At 35.5% G+C, this 17,125-nt stretch overlaps 2 protein-coding genes across 4 annotated transcripts; one reads left to right on the top strand and one right to left on the bottom strand.

The window, feature by feature from the left end:
• Positions 1-63: 63 nt before the first annotated feature.
• On the bottom strand, positions 64-1,767 carry LOC145785692 (cancer-related nucleoside-triphosphatase homolog). Its single transcript, XM_082597385.1, has one exon. It carries the CDS (start codon positions 1,729-1,731, stop codon positions 1,141-1,143), a length of 591 nt encoding a protein of 196 aa, XP_082453511.1. The 5' UTR covers positions 1,732-1,767; the 3' UTR covers positions 64-1,140.
• A 3,159-nt stretch (positions 1,768-4,926) lies between these two features.
• On the top strand, positions 4,927-15,570 carry LOC145785407 (D-2-hydroxyglutarate dehydrogenase, mitochondrial-like). Of its 3 annotated transcripts, none has more exons than XM_082597065.1 (11): positions 4,927-5,061; positions 8,719-8,857; positions 10,158-10,241; positions 10,573-10,675; positions 11,350-11,543; positions 11,855-12,023; positions 12,586-12,762; positions 13,177-13,286; positions 13,735-13,900; positions 14,059-14,188; positions 14,444-15,570. In XM_082597065.1, the coding sequence occupies exons 1-11, from the start codon at positions 5,012-5,014 to the stop codon at positions 14,574-14,576; spliced, it is 1,455 nt and encodes a 484-aa protein (XP_082453191.1). In that variant the 5' UTR covers positions 4,927-5,011; the 3' UTR covers positions 14,577-15,570. The 3 variants fall into 3 exon arrangements, with proteins under 3 accessions (XP_082453191.1, XP_082453190.1, XP_082453192.1); XM_082597064.1 differs by lacking the exon at positions 4,927-5,061 and adding an exon at positions 8,240-8,379; XM_082597066.1 differs by lacking the exon at positions 4,927-5,061 and having other exon boundaries at positions 8,714-8,846.
• The last annotated feature ends 1,555 nt before the right edge of the window (positions 15,571-17,125 follow it).

The following is a 17,125-nucleotide window of genomic DNA, read 5'->3' as shown; positions in this document are numbered from 1 at the left end:
TTCATGGGTACCAAAGATAAAACACTAGTGTAATGTAATTGTAAGTCAAAGTCTAGCTCTGAAATGCAATTAATTCTACAATTAAGTCATGTAGACAGATAATAACTTAATGTAACATTAACTGATTGTTCTCCTTTGACACAGAAGTTTAAAAGACACCATAAGTATTGTCCAAACCTCTATCTATCCCATAAAAACTATGCCAAAAACATTCAAAGCCTGAATCGATATTAATGTTCTAAGCAGAGCTGAAGTGACCGAAATAACTAATGCAGCTTTGTCAGTTGATAATATTGCACATGTTGATCTACCACAAGTGGAGATAATGTAATTGTTGAAAGAGTACATAACGTTTGTTATGATTTTCTCTGATCAGCACTACACAATTATTCACTACTGACTGTACCCGTTCGTATGTTGTATTCACGACAATCATGTTACCCTTTTGTAATAACTTTCTAATATTCATGACAAGTAAAAATTTATCACCATGAGAATAAGCTACAGTTACAAAAGTATAGCATTTGTCAAGCACCCGGTACATCAATTTTTTAAGAAAATAAGCTTTACAGTGTTGCAGAGTAAATCTACAACTACATGGACATAAAACTTTTTCAATCATAGATGCTACATTTTCAGCAGTTCAGTTTAGCTATTTTTATTTCTGACCATAACAATAAAAACAATACACTTTAGTCGTTAACATAGCAAAGGTCTAGACAAAGGTTAGGTAACATAACGCAAACATTAAAATGAGCTTGAGACTAAAATAAGTTATTAAGTTGAAAGAAAATTGGCACAGTCACAACACCTTCACAAAAATTTAAGATAAATTTGAGGGAAATAAAAAAAAGTTTACAAATAAAAACACAATATAATCAAGCAATAGTTTTATTAGACAATATTGCTTTAGCTGATATTTTCAAGATTTGTATAGACACTTGCTATGAATATTGGCCATGTTGCATTATCAAGAGTGCTGATGGTTGTTTGGGAAACACATCTTGATGTGTTCAGCTCATAGCAAAGAAGAGCAAGGCAGGTGAAGAAAACCCCACAAAGAAATCTACCATGGGCGAAGTCTGTAGCGTTACTTGCAAATAAACTATTAAATAACTGTTCCAGTGTAATGTATAAACTTTATGTTGCATTATGAGATAATATGGCATTACAATTATTAACTGCTTCAAGAATATCATGAAGAAGATTATCTCTATTTTGAATAGACACTTCAAAGACCTTAACATCTGTACGTTTCCTTATACTTTCAACAAAAGGAATACCATTTCCTTTTTTACACGGAATCGTGCCCAAAATTGTCACTTTGTCACAATTTAACAGTTTTTGAACTTGCTGTTTAAATGTTGAACTAAACAGTTCCATTTTCCCAATTTCATCAATAACAACAATTCCCACTGTCCGTTCAAGCTCAGGGATTGCACTTTTTTCAAATTCATTCAACTTTACCACATATCGGCCAACTTTAAAAGATCTCTTGTGTGTATGCAACATATCAGATTGTGATTCTATTCGAGCAAGATGTGCTTTTGCTCCGCTCAAAAGGACAACATCAAAACCAATTCTTGATCCGTGATCACGCAGCTCTTCAGTATAAAACCCCTGCATTGGAACACCAGACTTTTTCAGCTTATCAATAATCTTTTTTATCAAAGTTGTTTTCCCAGCTTGAGGCAGACCAGTTAAAAATACATGATGAAACTTCTTAGACATTATTTTTAAGAAGTGTTTTATGTAAGCAACAATTGAAGAGGTCATAAACCCTGTCATAGAAATTAAAATAGATTTATTGTTATCCCTGACCAGTGACCAGCACAAAACAGTATAATACAGTGTTGGATTTTTAAATTACCCTCCACACATTTAAGGCTATGTCAAATGAATATATATAGGTAAATATCTCAAAGTGAAAATTTCCTTGGAAAAAACTTGCCGTGGTAAATTTTCCCAAAAAAAATACTCTGGTAAATTTTTCATTAGAAATGCACCTGAGTAAACATTTCCCAGGAAAATCCATCCAATAAATATCCCTTTGGATAAAATGCCAATGATAGTAAACATTTTCCACAGTATTATATATATATATATTAAAATGAGAACTATTTAGTAAGATCATTTACCACGGTGGATTTTTTCTGATTACCGTGTCAAAGCAATCACTAAGGCTCAGAGGAATTAGCTTTCACCAATTTTCTTCTGACATCAAGTTAATTTTGTTTATGGTTACCGTACCAGTAACTATGATCACAAAGCATTTTTGTCAAATCAATGTGAAACTGTGCATTTAATTTAATCCACACTTTTACAAATGTTTAGAAGATTTGCAATCACTTATTGCCCTGATGCCACGTTCCACACAAGCAAATTCAGTAGCAAATTGCTTTTTTAACTAAACATTTTCAAAAAATGTTGGCTTCTAATGAAGAAAGTGAACTCTTGCAATACCGGTATATAAAAGACTCTAAATAACAAACATTTTTAATGATAGAAAAAATAACAAACAGGCAATCAAGTCAGTTTATTTGAAAAAAAAAACAAAAAACATAGTAACTACAGTTATGACTTAAATAAAACACAGTGCTTAACTTTATATCCCATTTGTAGCTGGTTTTTTTTTTTGCTGAGACTTTTCGGTCATTTGTCCGAAATGTATTGAAAAAATTCGGTCAATTTTATTTATTTCGATCATTTTTGATCATGTATAGTCAATTAAATATATTTTTTTTGGACATTTTGACCGAATTGACTATACTGTATTTTCTTCAAACATTTTGCTAAAAAATCGGTCAATGACCGATAAATGACCAAAAAAAAAACCCAGATTTGTAGTAGGTAACAGATTATGGTACCGTATTAATAATATTATACTGCATACAATAAAATAATTAGCCTATGCTAATGCTATGTTAATATGGGAGTAGGCCTAAGTACATTTTATAAAACAATGCTTTACTTTTCAAAATTACTTTCAATACTTTTCAATGTTTTTACTTTTCAAAAACAATGCACAAAGACTCAATCATAAGCACCCTAAAACCTTTGAGGGGCTTTGTCAGTCTGAAAATAAAGATTTAAAATCAACCAACCAAATAAATTTGTGACATAAAATAAGAATGCATATAGCCTAGTCCATTAACTTTTTTATACAGTTACTCTTTTTTTTATTAATATCATATAAAGATATTTTTATCAAAGTGGCTATTTTTACCACATATTGTGAATAAAGCATCAGAAGCTATTTATGCACCCGTTCACTCAAGCATGATGTATTTTTTCTCGCCTTCTCTTCTTTCAACAACAAAGAAGCTGCGTTTATAACCTCTAAACTGGACAAATTTTAGCATGAATGTATGTGGCTCGTAGTAACTTCATTGTTCAGTCTCAGATTTTAAAGTTTGACACCGACCAGAGTGAGAGAAAACTTCTATTTTGTCTGTTGCAAAAATAGCACGGTACAATTATACACAATATGAATATAATAGTACTCAGTTCTAGATATATACCACAGCAGACAGGAAGCCGTGAAAGAATATAGCAGTCATCGAGTCAGCTGCTTCCCTGTTCTTAATGTGACAAACGTCAAGCATTGTCCAAGATCATCTTTTTTTAAGAACTTTACCAATAATAGTGCGTTTTTGCTGCTTTCAGCTGTAACAGTTCGAATAATCAAGTTTAGTTGTTAGAATTTAATTTTACTGGAGTTGGAGAATTCCTCTTGGTAAATTTCCGTTTGCCAAAAGGGGTTGACCACGTTTGCCAAACAAACTTGCACGTCATCTTTACTGCACAATTGTTTGCTTCTCACTGAGTCAAATTTCATTTTATGTTTTTTACTAGCCAAGTCTATAAAACTGACTGACTTTATGCACTCCATTTTTACTGTCAACAAGTAAGTTTCGTGACTGCAAAAATTACCAAAACCTATTTCAAAACAATAGTTTTATCATATGTACAGTATTATTTAAAGGTTTCAGTTTTGTCATTTTGTTAATGCTGCCACCTTGATATATTTATTGAAGTATGCTTTACGTGTCGCACTTGGCGCCATGGCTGCTCAGAAAGATATGGGGCCTATCCAACAGCATGCCTGAGTGTATAGTTGAGGTCATCGTCTTGCTTGAGTAAACAGGGAAGTACAATATATGGTAAGAATACCCTCTGCCTATTTTTGTACTAATAATTTGGTGTATTGTTGCACATGCATTTTGTGATTGCTGTTGTAATTCCAAAATGCGTCCAAACACCCACTGTCATTGTGGCAGAATAATACTGCGCAATAAGCCTAATGATACAACCTGTAAAAACGTGTGATAACACATAGACCTCGATAAAAGTACTTCTCATTGACATATTCACTTTTATGTTGCTTAAAACTCAGGATGCTATTTTGTATTTTTTATAAAACGTAATTTCAAAACCAAAAAACAAGTCACATAGTTAGCGTAAAAAGATAAAACTTAGGCTATACAATTTGTGACAACATTACTGATAAATAAATTGTTACTTTTTGTTCAATTGTGAAGTGGCTGCAATTACGCCGATGGTCACAAATTTGCACATGGAATCATGGATCCAACTACGGTGTATTTTGTTTTTGACAGAAGACAACAAAACTGTACAGTCTACTAATCAGCATGAACTACTAGATCACTTGTAGTTTCACTCAAAATAACAGCTCCTATAGCCAAGTAGGCTATCCTGTATATATTGTTGCTTTTTCCTGGTGATGGATTACTATCAATATTTTTCTAATTCCTAAGGAAAACCACAAGACGTTATGACATCCTTTTATGACTCCCTTGTGATTTTTCTACTGTTTTCTTTTGTAGATTGCTATAACGTCGTTTGCTTCTTTTATAGATTACTTTCAAACAATTAATGTACTGTAGATAACTTATTTTTCTAATGTGATAATTTCATACAAAAATCTGGATGGATACAAAAGAGAGCTTGTGCAGTGTTACCGGATGTTCTTCAAATTTAGCTCAATTGGATGAACACCCAGCTCCAGCTCAAAAACAAAACTAAACAAACAAAATCAAGGTGAGGCAGAAAAAAAATTCTCAACTATTTTATTTCATTCTTATTTAGTTAATTATCATCATTCGGTAATGGTTTTGCAAGTTTTTTGTCAAAAACTAAGGCTATTTTGGATTAACATAACCTTAAATTTTGTCCAATCAAAACTAACTCAATAGGTTATGGAACCTGGCAACTTAAAATAGACCAATTGCCGATCAACCGCTACATTTAAATTAAGTTTTTGTTAGAAATACAGTATTGCAAGGATGCCAGAGCTTGGTTTTTCCACCTAGATCTGGGTTTTTTTGACCACATCTGGGTTTTAAGTTTTTTTTTTCAAATTTAGGTAAATCTAGGTTTTTTGGTTTTTAACTTTGTACAGAGCTTGCATGGTATTAAGGCACTGGGATCCTCGATAAGTGGTCCACACTGCAACACAAAAATGATAAGGTACCGTAATGTTTTTTGCATCAGCTACTGCAGTCAGTGAGGTACAGGATGCTGAAGAAATGATCCAACTTTATGAAAATGTGGATGACTAAAAATTGGAGTAGTACAGCTATTTGTGTTACTGAACATTTATTTATTGTGAGTTTGAGTTATTCTTTTCAACGTTATGTTCAAATGAAAAAGGCTAAGCAGGGTTTATTGCTAAGAACCAATTCAGCTGTACACCAAACTGTAAGCAGGCATGATGATTCTCCTCAGCCACAGTCTACAATTCACACAGCAAAATTTTAGTTCAAAAGTCAAAACTAACCTTAATGGCTAGCCTATACACTCATACATCTAGTCAGTTTTAGAAATTTTGGTTAAACACACACTGAACCTTGCTAGCCAGCCGCTTTACCATGAAGGCAATTTTGAGCCAAAATCTTTGCTGCGAGCCCTTATAGGCCTACCAAGCTCTTGTTTTTGTATATAGTTATATTCCATATATATTAACTACTACCATACCAACATAATGATAAGCATGTATATTGTATAATTATATATACCGGTACGTGTTACTATTTGCAGCTTTCTGAGGCTTCTGTGTAATGATTTAAAATGGTGCTAAAAGCACACGCAGGTTTTTTTAGCCGCTTTAGCCTACTTGTTCCCGACAATTATTCACCAAATCAAACGTCATATAAAACCGTTATGGTCTACTTAACCTAGCTGGCATCTTACGTCATGGAAATTGCTAGAAAATGTCCAAATATTGCACCATCGGTCGTAAGACCTGATGAAATATTGCATCACTACCTTTGAACACCGGTTTGAATTGCGTGACAATGTCTTTCGTTATGACATCACAGTACTGCGTACGTGAGTTTGAGATATTAAAAATTATTTTTGTCATTCGTAAAATTGTTGCTTGAAAGTGAGTCGCAAATTTAACTGTTTTGCTTATTGCTTGCTAGCTGGACAAATTTTCCGTCTTTTATCTAAGTAATCTGTTCTGTAGTGACAAGTTTTAGTGGTGTACGGCGTTGCATCCAATTTCGACAGCCAGGTGGCTAATTTTACAGAAATACAAATTTGAATAGACGTTTCGAAGGAGTGTTTCTTTTTCGGTCATTACATACAGACGAACGGATCCGGGAACTTTATGTTACAATTTTCCCACGAAGAGATTATGGTTTACCGCTGTGACCACTACTACATATTTTCTGGACCTGGGTTTTTTTGCCTCATCTAGGTTTTTTTTAGCACACAATCTAAGTTTATTAGAAATTTGTCGCTGGCATCCCTGCAGTATTGCTAAAAACTAAAGTGCAAATACCGGTACGTATGTTTTGCTGCATTGATTGAGTTTGTTGCAGGGCTGCTTACAGAACAGCAACGACACGCCGGTAAAAAATAATACAGTAATCAATGGGTATTTTTTTAAACCAAACGCAACTGTTATCTCAGTTGTTGCTATTGCTAATGAGTTCAAGAAGTTGATTATTTTTTTCCACCTCAGCACTTGCTGTAATTACTTTGAAGTTCATTCATTTAAATGCTCTCTATCTATGCAAAACATTTGATAAGTCTGGGAGACAATAAGATAATCCACATCATGCAGATGCTCATCAAAACCCAAAGTGCTCAGGGATTGTGTAGTGTGCAGGTGGGTTTTAAAAAACAAAACATTATTGATACTCTAAAACATAAATTAAGCAATAAAAAAGTACCATAAAAAAATACCCGAAACCAACACAATAACAAGTGGCAGAACTAAGAGATGAAAACTGTAAAATAGTGCTGAGAACTGCAACATGTCCAATTGTGCATGGGTTTCTTGCATAGCCTACTGTGCAGAAGCAAAATCACAAAAGGTGAAGACAAGCGAAAATTTTTGGATGATCATGGAATGGAAGAAAATATGAGGATAGAAAAAACTTTTTCCATTACATTCTATATGCTGCTAACCAGAGTTTTCATTTTGTAATCAGAACATTGAGCTAATATGCTGTCTTTGATGCACTACTCGTCATTGTTCGTATGAAGCAGAAAGTTTGTGGTCAGCCAAATGGAAGGACCACTGCACTACTAAAAATACGTTATATATAACATCAAATATAGTTACTACTCTCTAAAACTTCTACAGCCTGTTTCACCCTTAATGGGAGATCATAAAAAGGTCCTGAAAAATATGCAAAAGCAATAAATTGATAATACCGTACCTGAAAAGATATTAAATATTATATATAACCTTAATTTAATCTGCAAAAAAACATCAAAATTACAAATTGCTACCTCCATCGGTTACCACAAAAGCCTCAATTAAACCTGGCAACTGATGGAGGTAGCTCTTAATTCTGATGTTTTTTTACAGATTAATTTAAGGTTGTAATCGCCTATTTAATATCTTTTCAGGTATATATTATCGATTTATTGTTTTTGCATATTTTTCAGAACCTTCTGATGATCCCCCTTTTAGGGTGAAACTGGTTGTAGAGACCTGTTTTAGAGAGTACGACAACTATCATGGTATTTGATGTAATTTGCTCTGCTTGGCATTGAGCACTTTTTGTAGTATTAATAGTATGGTATTTATTGTTTATAGCATATATATATCATTTGATGTACCCCTGTTTTGTTATGTTAGTGCTGTTTACAGAATTTCACAGCAATATTTGATTTTGACCTGTTTGCATTGTCACTAATTGTACTAATAAATTTCAACATTACCTTTCTTGTATTTTTTTTTCTTTGCTTGTAACAAGTCTGTATTGAGCCTATCAAAATGTCACACTTTGCATGTAAGACTGTTAGAATTGTTACTAGCATCAGAAAGAGCTTAAGCAAGTTTTCCTGTGCAAATTTTGTGACAATTCCTTTTACTGCCACAACTTACAATGTGCAAAGGTATGATTGTTTTCCTGGAATTGTATAGCTTAAACTATTAGATTCATGACTTGACTTGAGTTTCCTGACATCTTTAATTGTTCGTATTCTCAGTAACAAATTTAGTGTTTTCGTATGTTTTGGTCTAATGTCAGTGATTGTGCTTAGGTCTACTTTGATTGTACTGTATTGCCTTAAAAGCTAGATTTGGACTGACTCAAATTTCAAGCTTAACCACATCAAATATAAAAGTGTATTAGTCAACCTCACAATTTCCTATCAACAGGTCTCCATTGAATCACTGAATTAACTATTTTAACTAACCATTTCACTATTTCAACAAACCTTATATTTCATCAGAGGTGACTATGCAAAAGTATCAACATCAGATCTATCAGCATTTAACGATATGATTGGGGAGTCACATGTCTTTACTGATCCAGATGATTTGCAAGGGCATAATGTTGATTGGATGAATACTGTAAAAGGTCAAAGCAGTGTATGTTACATGGTTTATTACAAACCTCCCTGCTGTAGCTTAAAAACTAATTATTATTGACCAGTACTATCTCTATAACTTTGTAAATGTGAAGATATTATAATTATTTTTTCTTGTTCCAATGTGGGTTGCGTTCAGATATTTATTTATATTTCTGACCCACGCAAACAGTCTTCAAAATTAGCGTCGGCAATCGGCAATTGCCGAGGTGATTGCCGACGCAGATGCATGAATGGCACATTAGCGTCGGCAATAAAAATGCCGAAGCCACACGAGCGCTTGTAAGGACCACAAAATTACAAAAAAAAAATAATTTTCTTAGACTACACCAGACTAGGATGTTGCTTCAATCGTACTATTGCTGAATGTTTTACTTGGGTTACTTTCTACTTCGCCGGCGCTTAGACACTTGCCCAGCTGGGAGAATTGAAATTAATTTGTTACCAGTACCTGGTTGAGCAAATAACGTTATAATTCAACGTCGCTAGATGTCGAATTAATGTAAAACAAACGTAAATTTGTTATGGGGCATTTTTGTTACGCAAAATGACCTGACGAGAAAATTAAATCGGTTTGTGCTGACTCGAACGTTGAATCAACCCAAAATTAACTTACTCCCCCCCCCCGTGAGTTATTTAACATGAATTACCGTATCAGCGTGCGTATCGCTTTGCTCGCTTTATCGCTACTTTTGGTATTATTACATCACAACCAATCAAACAATGCGGTCGTGATAGACTTTTCTCTAGTATATTTTTCACTTCTCGTTTTACATGTTTTGGTATAATCTTTCCGTAATAAATGTTCACAGCAATTGCCGAGGCAATTTCAACTTTTGCCGTTTGGCCTCGGCAACGTTTTTGCCGAAGTAAAAATGTGCTAATGTCGAAGACTGTCAAATGCTTTAACAGATTGAAATCTTGAAATCCAGTGAGTGTTAGTTTCAAACTCATAACCATCATATATGTAGGTAGAGCTATGTTGTATCAATGTTCAATTTTTTGTCATCACCATGTTTATGAACTTTATTACATTCAAACAACAGTGTGTTACAAGGATAACATATTAGGCTCCAAATCAAGAAAATGATGAGTGGGCAAAGCGTTGATTGATAGTTTTTATGTGGATCACTCACCCAATTAACTCAATAGCACCCATAACTTATTCTAGAGGTCATCCTGTTGCTTGCTTGGTTTTCATAGGATAAGAATTAAACTTGCAAATGAAGCATGTACTGTAGCTTATAGCCTTGTGTTTTCTGCAAACAAGAATGAGAAGTTTAATTATTTTCATTTTTTAGGTGTTACTCAAGCCAAAGACCACCAAGGAAGTATCAAGTATAATGAAGCATTGCAATGAACGGAAATTAGCAGTTTGTCCTCAAGTAATGCACTTTAGTTGTCAAATAATTTTGATTTTGATGTCATTGGTAAAACCAAGTGTGAATTCATATCTAAATTTAAGTGCACAAAAAGTTAATTGACTGCTTTTAAATTTGTCATTAAGCTATTTGAAATTAAATTTAATTGTGGAATTGCTATCCGTGTCACAAAAGCATGCTTTTTAACTTTTAAGTTATAATAATTTAGACAGCAAAATCCATCATTTTTGCATTGATTCAACGTCTTCAGACGTAAAAATCAACGTAAAAATGACCGATTTTGCTGTCTTGAAAGTGTTTGTTGCAACAACTGTCAACTACTTTGATGTTTTAGGGTGGAAACACTGGATTGGTCGGAGGAAGTGTTCCGGTGTTTGACGAAATCATTCTCTCCACACAAAGAATGAGCGACATACTATCGATTGATCCAATATCAGGTGGAAATTATTTGTCTTTGTTAATCTCTTATTAATTGTTAGTGTTAAACGTGGTTGCTTCTTTGCTCAACTATCAAGCCATCGTCGGCTGCATAGCCGAGTGGTGAGAGCCCTGGTTCAACAATCAATAAGGTGCCTCTGTCGGTTGGACATTGCTCAAGAGCATGTGTTTTTGGCAAGGCATGCCGTGGATTGCAAAGTAGCTCCCCTTTGACTATAGCTCTAATTTCTCTCATAATTATGAACAATAATCACTGCTTTATAGAGAAATGCCTACAGCCCTTTGGCCTCTATAGAGAAGGGCAATGGCCTGCTGAACTGTTAGCCAAGTGATTACAAAGTATAATCAAAATGCGCAGCATTTGCAAGATATAAAAAAATGATAGCGCATTCAACTATGCAATTGGTGTCGCTCCCACAACCGCATATTAAGAATTTTTGTGTTCCGGTATGCATGCCATCAGACACTATACGATTGACAATTATCTTTCCATGACCATAATAATCTGCGCATGTTTCTCGGCAATCGATTGTAGCAAGAATTGATAGCAGTAGACACGTGTTTCGCCCATGAGACTTGGCTCATCAGTATCGCACCACTAATTCATGTCACACAGCTTTCGATCTAACTCTCTGCTTTGCTTAGTAGCGTAATTGCTATTCTGTTTGTGCAGGGGTGCTGGTGTGCCAATCCGGGTGCGTGCTTGAAAAGGCGAACGAAAATCTTGAACCTCACGGTTTGATAGTTCCGCTCGACTTGGGGGCGAAAGGAAGTTGCCATCTTGGTGGAAATGTGTCCACAAATGCTGGGGGTCTCCGCTTTTTGCGGTATGGCTCACTTCGTGGGACTGTGCTCGGCGTAGAAGCTGTGAGTTGTCCTTAAAAGTTAAACTTAAAATTAATAATGTCATTTTAATCTCTTTTATGAGGAGATTACTTTAAAATACAAGTCGTTAGAGTATTGAACTTTCAAGTACCGGTAATACAAAGTGTGTAGATCGCAATACCAAAGCACATATAAGTGATATTTTCAAATTATCGGTGCCAATTTTTAAAAAAATATTGTCATCAAAATTGCACTTACATAATACATTTTGTTTCAAAGATCAAAGTTCCTTCCCTTCAACTAAATTCAATCATTTGCTGATAGTTCCAGAGCTTTCATTCCCAACTTTCCAGGTGCTAGCGGACGGTACTATCCTGGACTGCTTATCCAAGTTACGCAAAGACAACACCGGCTACGACATGAAGCAACTCATGATTGGATCGGAGGGCACACTCGGAGTTGTGACAGCTGTTTCTATATTATGTCCGCAGAAGCCCTCTTCCGTCAATTTGGCCTTTTTAGGTGAGTTTTCATGGCGTCGTTTGCCGAAGAGTGGCTCGTCAGTGTTGCTTTTCACCGGAAATATTTTTAAACATATTCATAAACACTTCATGCTTTAAACACGCTCTGAATTTTGTTGCCGAATCTTCTCAGCAAGTTTCAAGGCTGTTGACGAGTGTTTAGAGAGAGAGAAACCTTTTGTCTGTTACGAGAATACTATACGGTACAATTGTAAACAATACTAATAAAATAGCACCATAATAATCTATATTCCACAACAGACAAGAAGCAGCGAAAGACTATTAGTCATCCAGTCAGCTGCATATTATATTATTAAAGTAGCAACATTTATCATCTGTTTGCCCACCTTCAGACGAACTACTTTGAGTTTAACATGCCATAGTGAACAAATAAGAACAATTTTATAGTAATGGTATCCTAAGCCTATTTTCCCGTTTTGGTAAGCAGTTGCTCCTAATCCTTCCACTTCCTGAAAAATATACTTTCTTGACTTTATGATGCAGTAATGGGCAGTGGCCCGTTTGTTTCAATTTCTACCCAACTGATTCTATCGCACGACCAGGTGCCGATACTTTCGAGGATCTGCTGTTGCTCCTGCAAGCCGCTCGGAGAGGTCTCGGCGAGATATTGTCTGCCGTTGAGTTCATGGACTCAGAAAGCATGAGGCTGGTCACACAACATTTCCACCTTGTCAATCCCATCTCCAACCATGCGTTTTATATGCTGATTGAAACTTCAGGTTGGTTGTGGGTTTGAAAATTTTGAAGGGATGCGTCGTAATTGCGTCAGTTGTCGATGATTCATATTCGCAATCTTCCGGCGCTACTTGCTCTCTTGTAGCATTTCAATCTAGTCCGGGAACATCATGAATCTGGGGTGGTAAAAAGATAGAACCTGGGCTTCAAATGCTCATACGACGAAGAAGAATGCCCTAGAACTTTAGACAATGGAACTTAATGCTTTAATCGAGCAACAATGTTGTCTCCTGATTTTTGTCTTTTACAGTATAAACGACTAATTGACTTTATACTAGTTTATCATACTTTAGTTTGTATTCCTTTTTATACTCATGTTTTTACAACGCGATGTAGGGTTAGTTTCACTGCAAGTGACGTTGACTTAAACGCGTCTTTTCATCTCTTCCAATTCTCAGGATCGAATGCTTTCCATGATGAGGAGAAACTCACCACCTTTCTGGAAGAGATTATGGATGCGGGCTGGGCTAAAGACGGGACCTTAGCAACGGATGTCACAAAAATGAAGGTGGAGATTTTGGCATTACACGCTTTACCAATTTTGTGGAGTTTTGTTCATTAAAGCTACAAAATCAAGTCTCTATCAAAATGTATGTCCAGCTGATACTGCTGGGATAGCTTACGGACATCCAGCCAATGAATCAGCTCTTTGTATTGATTCAATCAATTTTCACTAAAAATGGCATTGATCGAAGTACGTTGAAAATTCGGTGCTGCTTCAAAAAATGCAGGCTTGTTAAAAGCGTAGCATGTTGATGTCGTACTGCTCATTGCCACAACACAGTATCATTCTCTGAAGGAAGTAAACCACATTTTTATGCTTAGACATCAAATCAGTCGTTTTTTACATTGGTTCAACGTCTGCAGACAAGAATGTAAAAACACGACTGATTGCTGTCTGGGCACCTTCAACCTTTCCTATTTGTAAGCACCTAACTGATCATGGAATCTTTTAGGCCATCTGGGCGTTAAGAGAGCGCTTGGCTGAAGCGATGCTGGTGGACGGTTATAACTTCAAGTACGATATGACGTTGCCGACAAAGGACATGTACAAACTGGTAGAGGACACCAGAGAACACTTAAAAGGAAAAAGCAAAAGCGTTATCGGTTACGGTCATTTAGGTTGGTAAACTGTGCATTATGGTTATTGTTTAACAACTGGAAAAATGTTTATTAAAAAAAATCATGGCTGTATCGTCCATTCTTAAATCGTATGCGCTATGTGAGTAAATAGCTGAGTTTTAAGCTTTTTTCATTTTCAAACATCCATTCTACCTCAGGCGACGGAAATCTTCACTTGAACGTTTCTTGCGAGGAATTTAACGATGAGATTTATTCTGCCATCGAACCGTTCGTGTACGAGTGGACATCCAGGCACCATGGAAGTGTCAGTGCTGAACATGGACTTGGGTATGACTTGAACTTTATCATTGTGTTAAAAATTGTAATACATGATCTTGAAAATAGTTAAGATCGAACTATCAAGAAGAATGTATTGGTGAGAAAATGCGAACGAAAGAAAAGAATTCTCACTGCACTCCTTAAAAGTATTCTCGCAATAATTTTTCCAATCTCTTGTTTGTGACTCAAACAACGTTTGATTTACTTCACCAAAAGAACAACCCTGAGCATGCCCTGAGACAACTGCATTATTTTCTTTTGCAGTTTCAAAAAGAAGCAATACATTGGCTACTCGAAGAGCAAGCAAGCCGTGGATATGATGCACATAATAAAAAATATTTTCGACCCAAACAAAATACTGAACCCCTACAAGACCCTGCCTAACAAGCCAGCATAGTCTAAGCTAGCTTGATTTTTAACTCGTCAACTACGTTGCAATGTTTGTTATTATTTATAAGCGATCATGTGGATGCAAGCTTATGTAGTGCCTATACGTAGCTACTTTCGCTGTATTACATTTTCGGAGCTGTTTAAATGTCATTTGATCCCATTTTCTTGCTTTTTGTCACCCTCCCTTTTGTCTTGTGCCTATCTAGTATGACATTTTTCCACCTATTCGACGGTTGACAATCGCTATCAAAAACACCATGTGATATTTGAACAGCCTCGTGCTTAATTAACAGTCCTTGTTATTGTACATAAACTGCGCGCAAGGTGTTTCATGTTCTTTGGCGTGTATCATTGTTATTTTGTTCGAATATCTACTGTTGCAGACAATTTAAACTTATTTGACTTTAATGTTTTGGACGACTACGGACCTAGTTTTGGTTGATTGAAATGTTTCATGTTCATTGGGATATATCATTGTAATTTTGTTCGAATATTTAGTCACCCTAATGTTATCATAGGACATTTCACCTCATACATTTAACTTATGTAAGTTAAGACTTACTAACTTCCATTCTGCTTTTAACATGTCAATTTTAAACATAGGTGTTGTCGATGAAATGTTTTTATTTAAATTTCTGGCAAGCGATAAACTGTGGACTTGTTAGGTTCACTTTCGGTTTGGATCACCATCATTATTCTAAGTCTAACAGTTCGGCCTTTTTTCCATTTTCTTCCAAGGATGGAAATTGAATATCCAACTCGACTTGAAATGTAGATTTCTTCATCTTTGATTTGCACCGAAACTGTCCGAAACCCAAGAATAGATATTGCAAATATGTTTTTGTCGCGTAGCTGCATTCTTTTAAGCAAATTACTGATTACATTGTAATTTTTTCAATTATGCTTCTGTGATGGTTTCCTTTTTTTCGATCTACAAGTGATTTATGCAGTGCTCGCTGTAATTTTGTCGTCTTTTTGGATTTCTTCAATAAACATTATTAATTTGAGTGGCTCTTGTTCGCGAATAAATTTTTAAACGTTTCAACGCACTAGCCGAGCCATTGGTTTCATTTTCATTCGCCCAGCGATTTGTTTATGTCGATTAGGCCTAAATCAAAGTAGCCAGCGGCAGGCTTCTTGCACTGTAGGTCTTTACATGCTTGCTGAAATCGGTGTTACTGCTGCGACAGTTCATTGAACAAGGTTTTTTTTTTTTTCTGAAAGAACAGGGTATTGGACGAAACAGTAGTATCAATATCACGGAAAAATAAGTAAATCATAAAGTATTACTATATTACTCTCCCAATAACGATTCGAATTAATAAATCAATTTACTTCCCCCATAAAATGTATGTCAGTGAAGAATCAAACATGTCCGCAACAACTAACTTAGTGTTCTATAAAACAAAAGTTTTTTTTCTGTAACAAAAACGAAACCTCCGACAGTGAGTAGAAATTAACGTCTATATTACATCATGGTCCCGTGAAAGATGAGCTCATTGCTGATTTATTTTTATCGCCAACCATGTTAAAATTTTGTTTATATTTATGTATTAACATTTCAACATGAAAGACAATGCTACAAAACAGCAAGCAAGGGCCGCTGCTTTTAAGTAGGGACATCACTTGAAGTTTGCGATGGGAATGAAAACTAATTAAAATGGGCTTGAGTGCATGGTTTTGATCCAAAAAAAAAGAAAGCAATGGAAGAAGTTTAACATTTGACCTCGCCTAGAGAGATGTTTATCCAAACTCTTCTTTGTTTACTGCGACCATTATAGCGTAATAACTTCTGTATGGAGCCCATTGCAGTCCGTCTGGACTCTGGTCTATTTTGCTGGATATTTTGTTTCAAAACAATAGAGAAAAACAGTCAAACACTATCAACAAAAAAGACATAAAGCAACAGCTGCAAACGACCACAGCAAGATTATATTCTATACACTGATTTGAGTCAAGTCTAAACAAAAACGAGTCTAATCCGTGGCTAATGCACCATAGAGCAGTGTTTACAAAAACCTCAAACGAAGTTTGGCAAACTGCTCAAAACATGGCCGAGATCGTTGGTTCGCTTGATCGATAAACAGAATCTACGATCCTGGTCGGTGATACATCAAAATCTAATAATGCCAAGCTAAAAGAGTCTTGTTTAAGTGAAGACGTCTTGTTTGTTTTGATGTTTCTCCCAGACGAGCCAGAAATTACAACTTAATTTAAGTTTATTACACGCTGACTTAAGACGCCATGCGAACCTTACCATTGTCATAACCGGTAAGTATGCTGTATAAGTGACGCGACTCTTTCAAAGTTGTAGAATCTTGCTCTTCATCAAGTAGACCAGTCAATTATGGCAGTTTGTTTGCAAGCAAAACATGTCACCAAACATTGACGTCGCAAAGATTCTGAGTTGCTTGCTGCTCTCGTCGTTGATTCGCTGTAATCATCCACGAGGATTGGAGATGGAGAAACGGCTTCTAAATAATGTTGTAACATAAACATACAGTAACAATGTTTTATTTTGCGGCCATTGCGACAACATCCGGTATACTGCGATCG

Source organism: Aplidium turbinatum, chromosome 16 (assembly GCF_918807975.1).
Source record: "Aplidium turbinatum chromosome 16, kaAplTurb1.1, whole genome shotgun sequence".
NCBI classification, from domain to species: domain Eukaryota; kingdom Metazoa; phylum Chordata; class Ascidiacea; order Aplousobranchia; family Polyclinidae; genus Aplidium; species Aplidium turbinatum.
The sequence above is the reverse complement of the archived record's forward strand: the minus strand, read 5'-3'. Positions and strand labels throughout refer to the sequence as shown.

Coding starts and splice junctions, on each gene's coding strand:
- LOC145785692 (XM_082597385.1), bottom strand. CDS start 1,731: ATGTCTAAGAAGTTTCATCATGTATTTTTAACTGGTCTGCCTCAAGCT.
- LOC145785407 (XM_082597064.1), top strand. CDS start 8,258: ATGTCACACTTTGCATGTAAGACTGTTAGAATTGTTACTAGCATCAGA. Junction 10,242..10,572: donor AATTAGCAGTTTGTCCTCAA/GTAATGCACTTT, acceptor TTGATGTTTTAG/GGTGGAAACACTGGATTGGT. Junction 12,763..13,176: donor TATGCTGATTGAAACTTCAG/GTTGGTTGTGGG, acceptor TCCAATTCTCAG/GATCGAATGCTTTCCATGAT.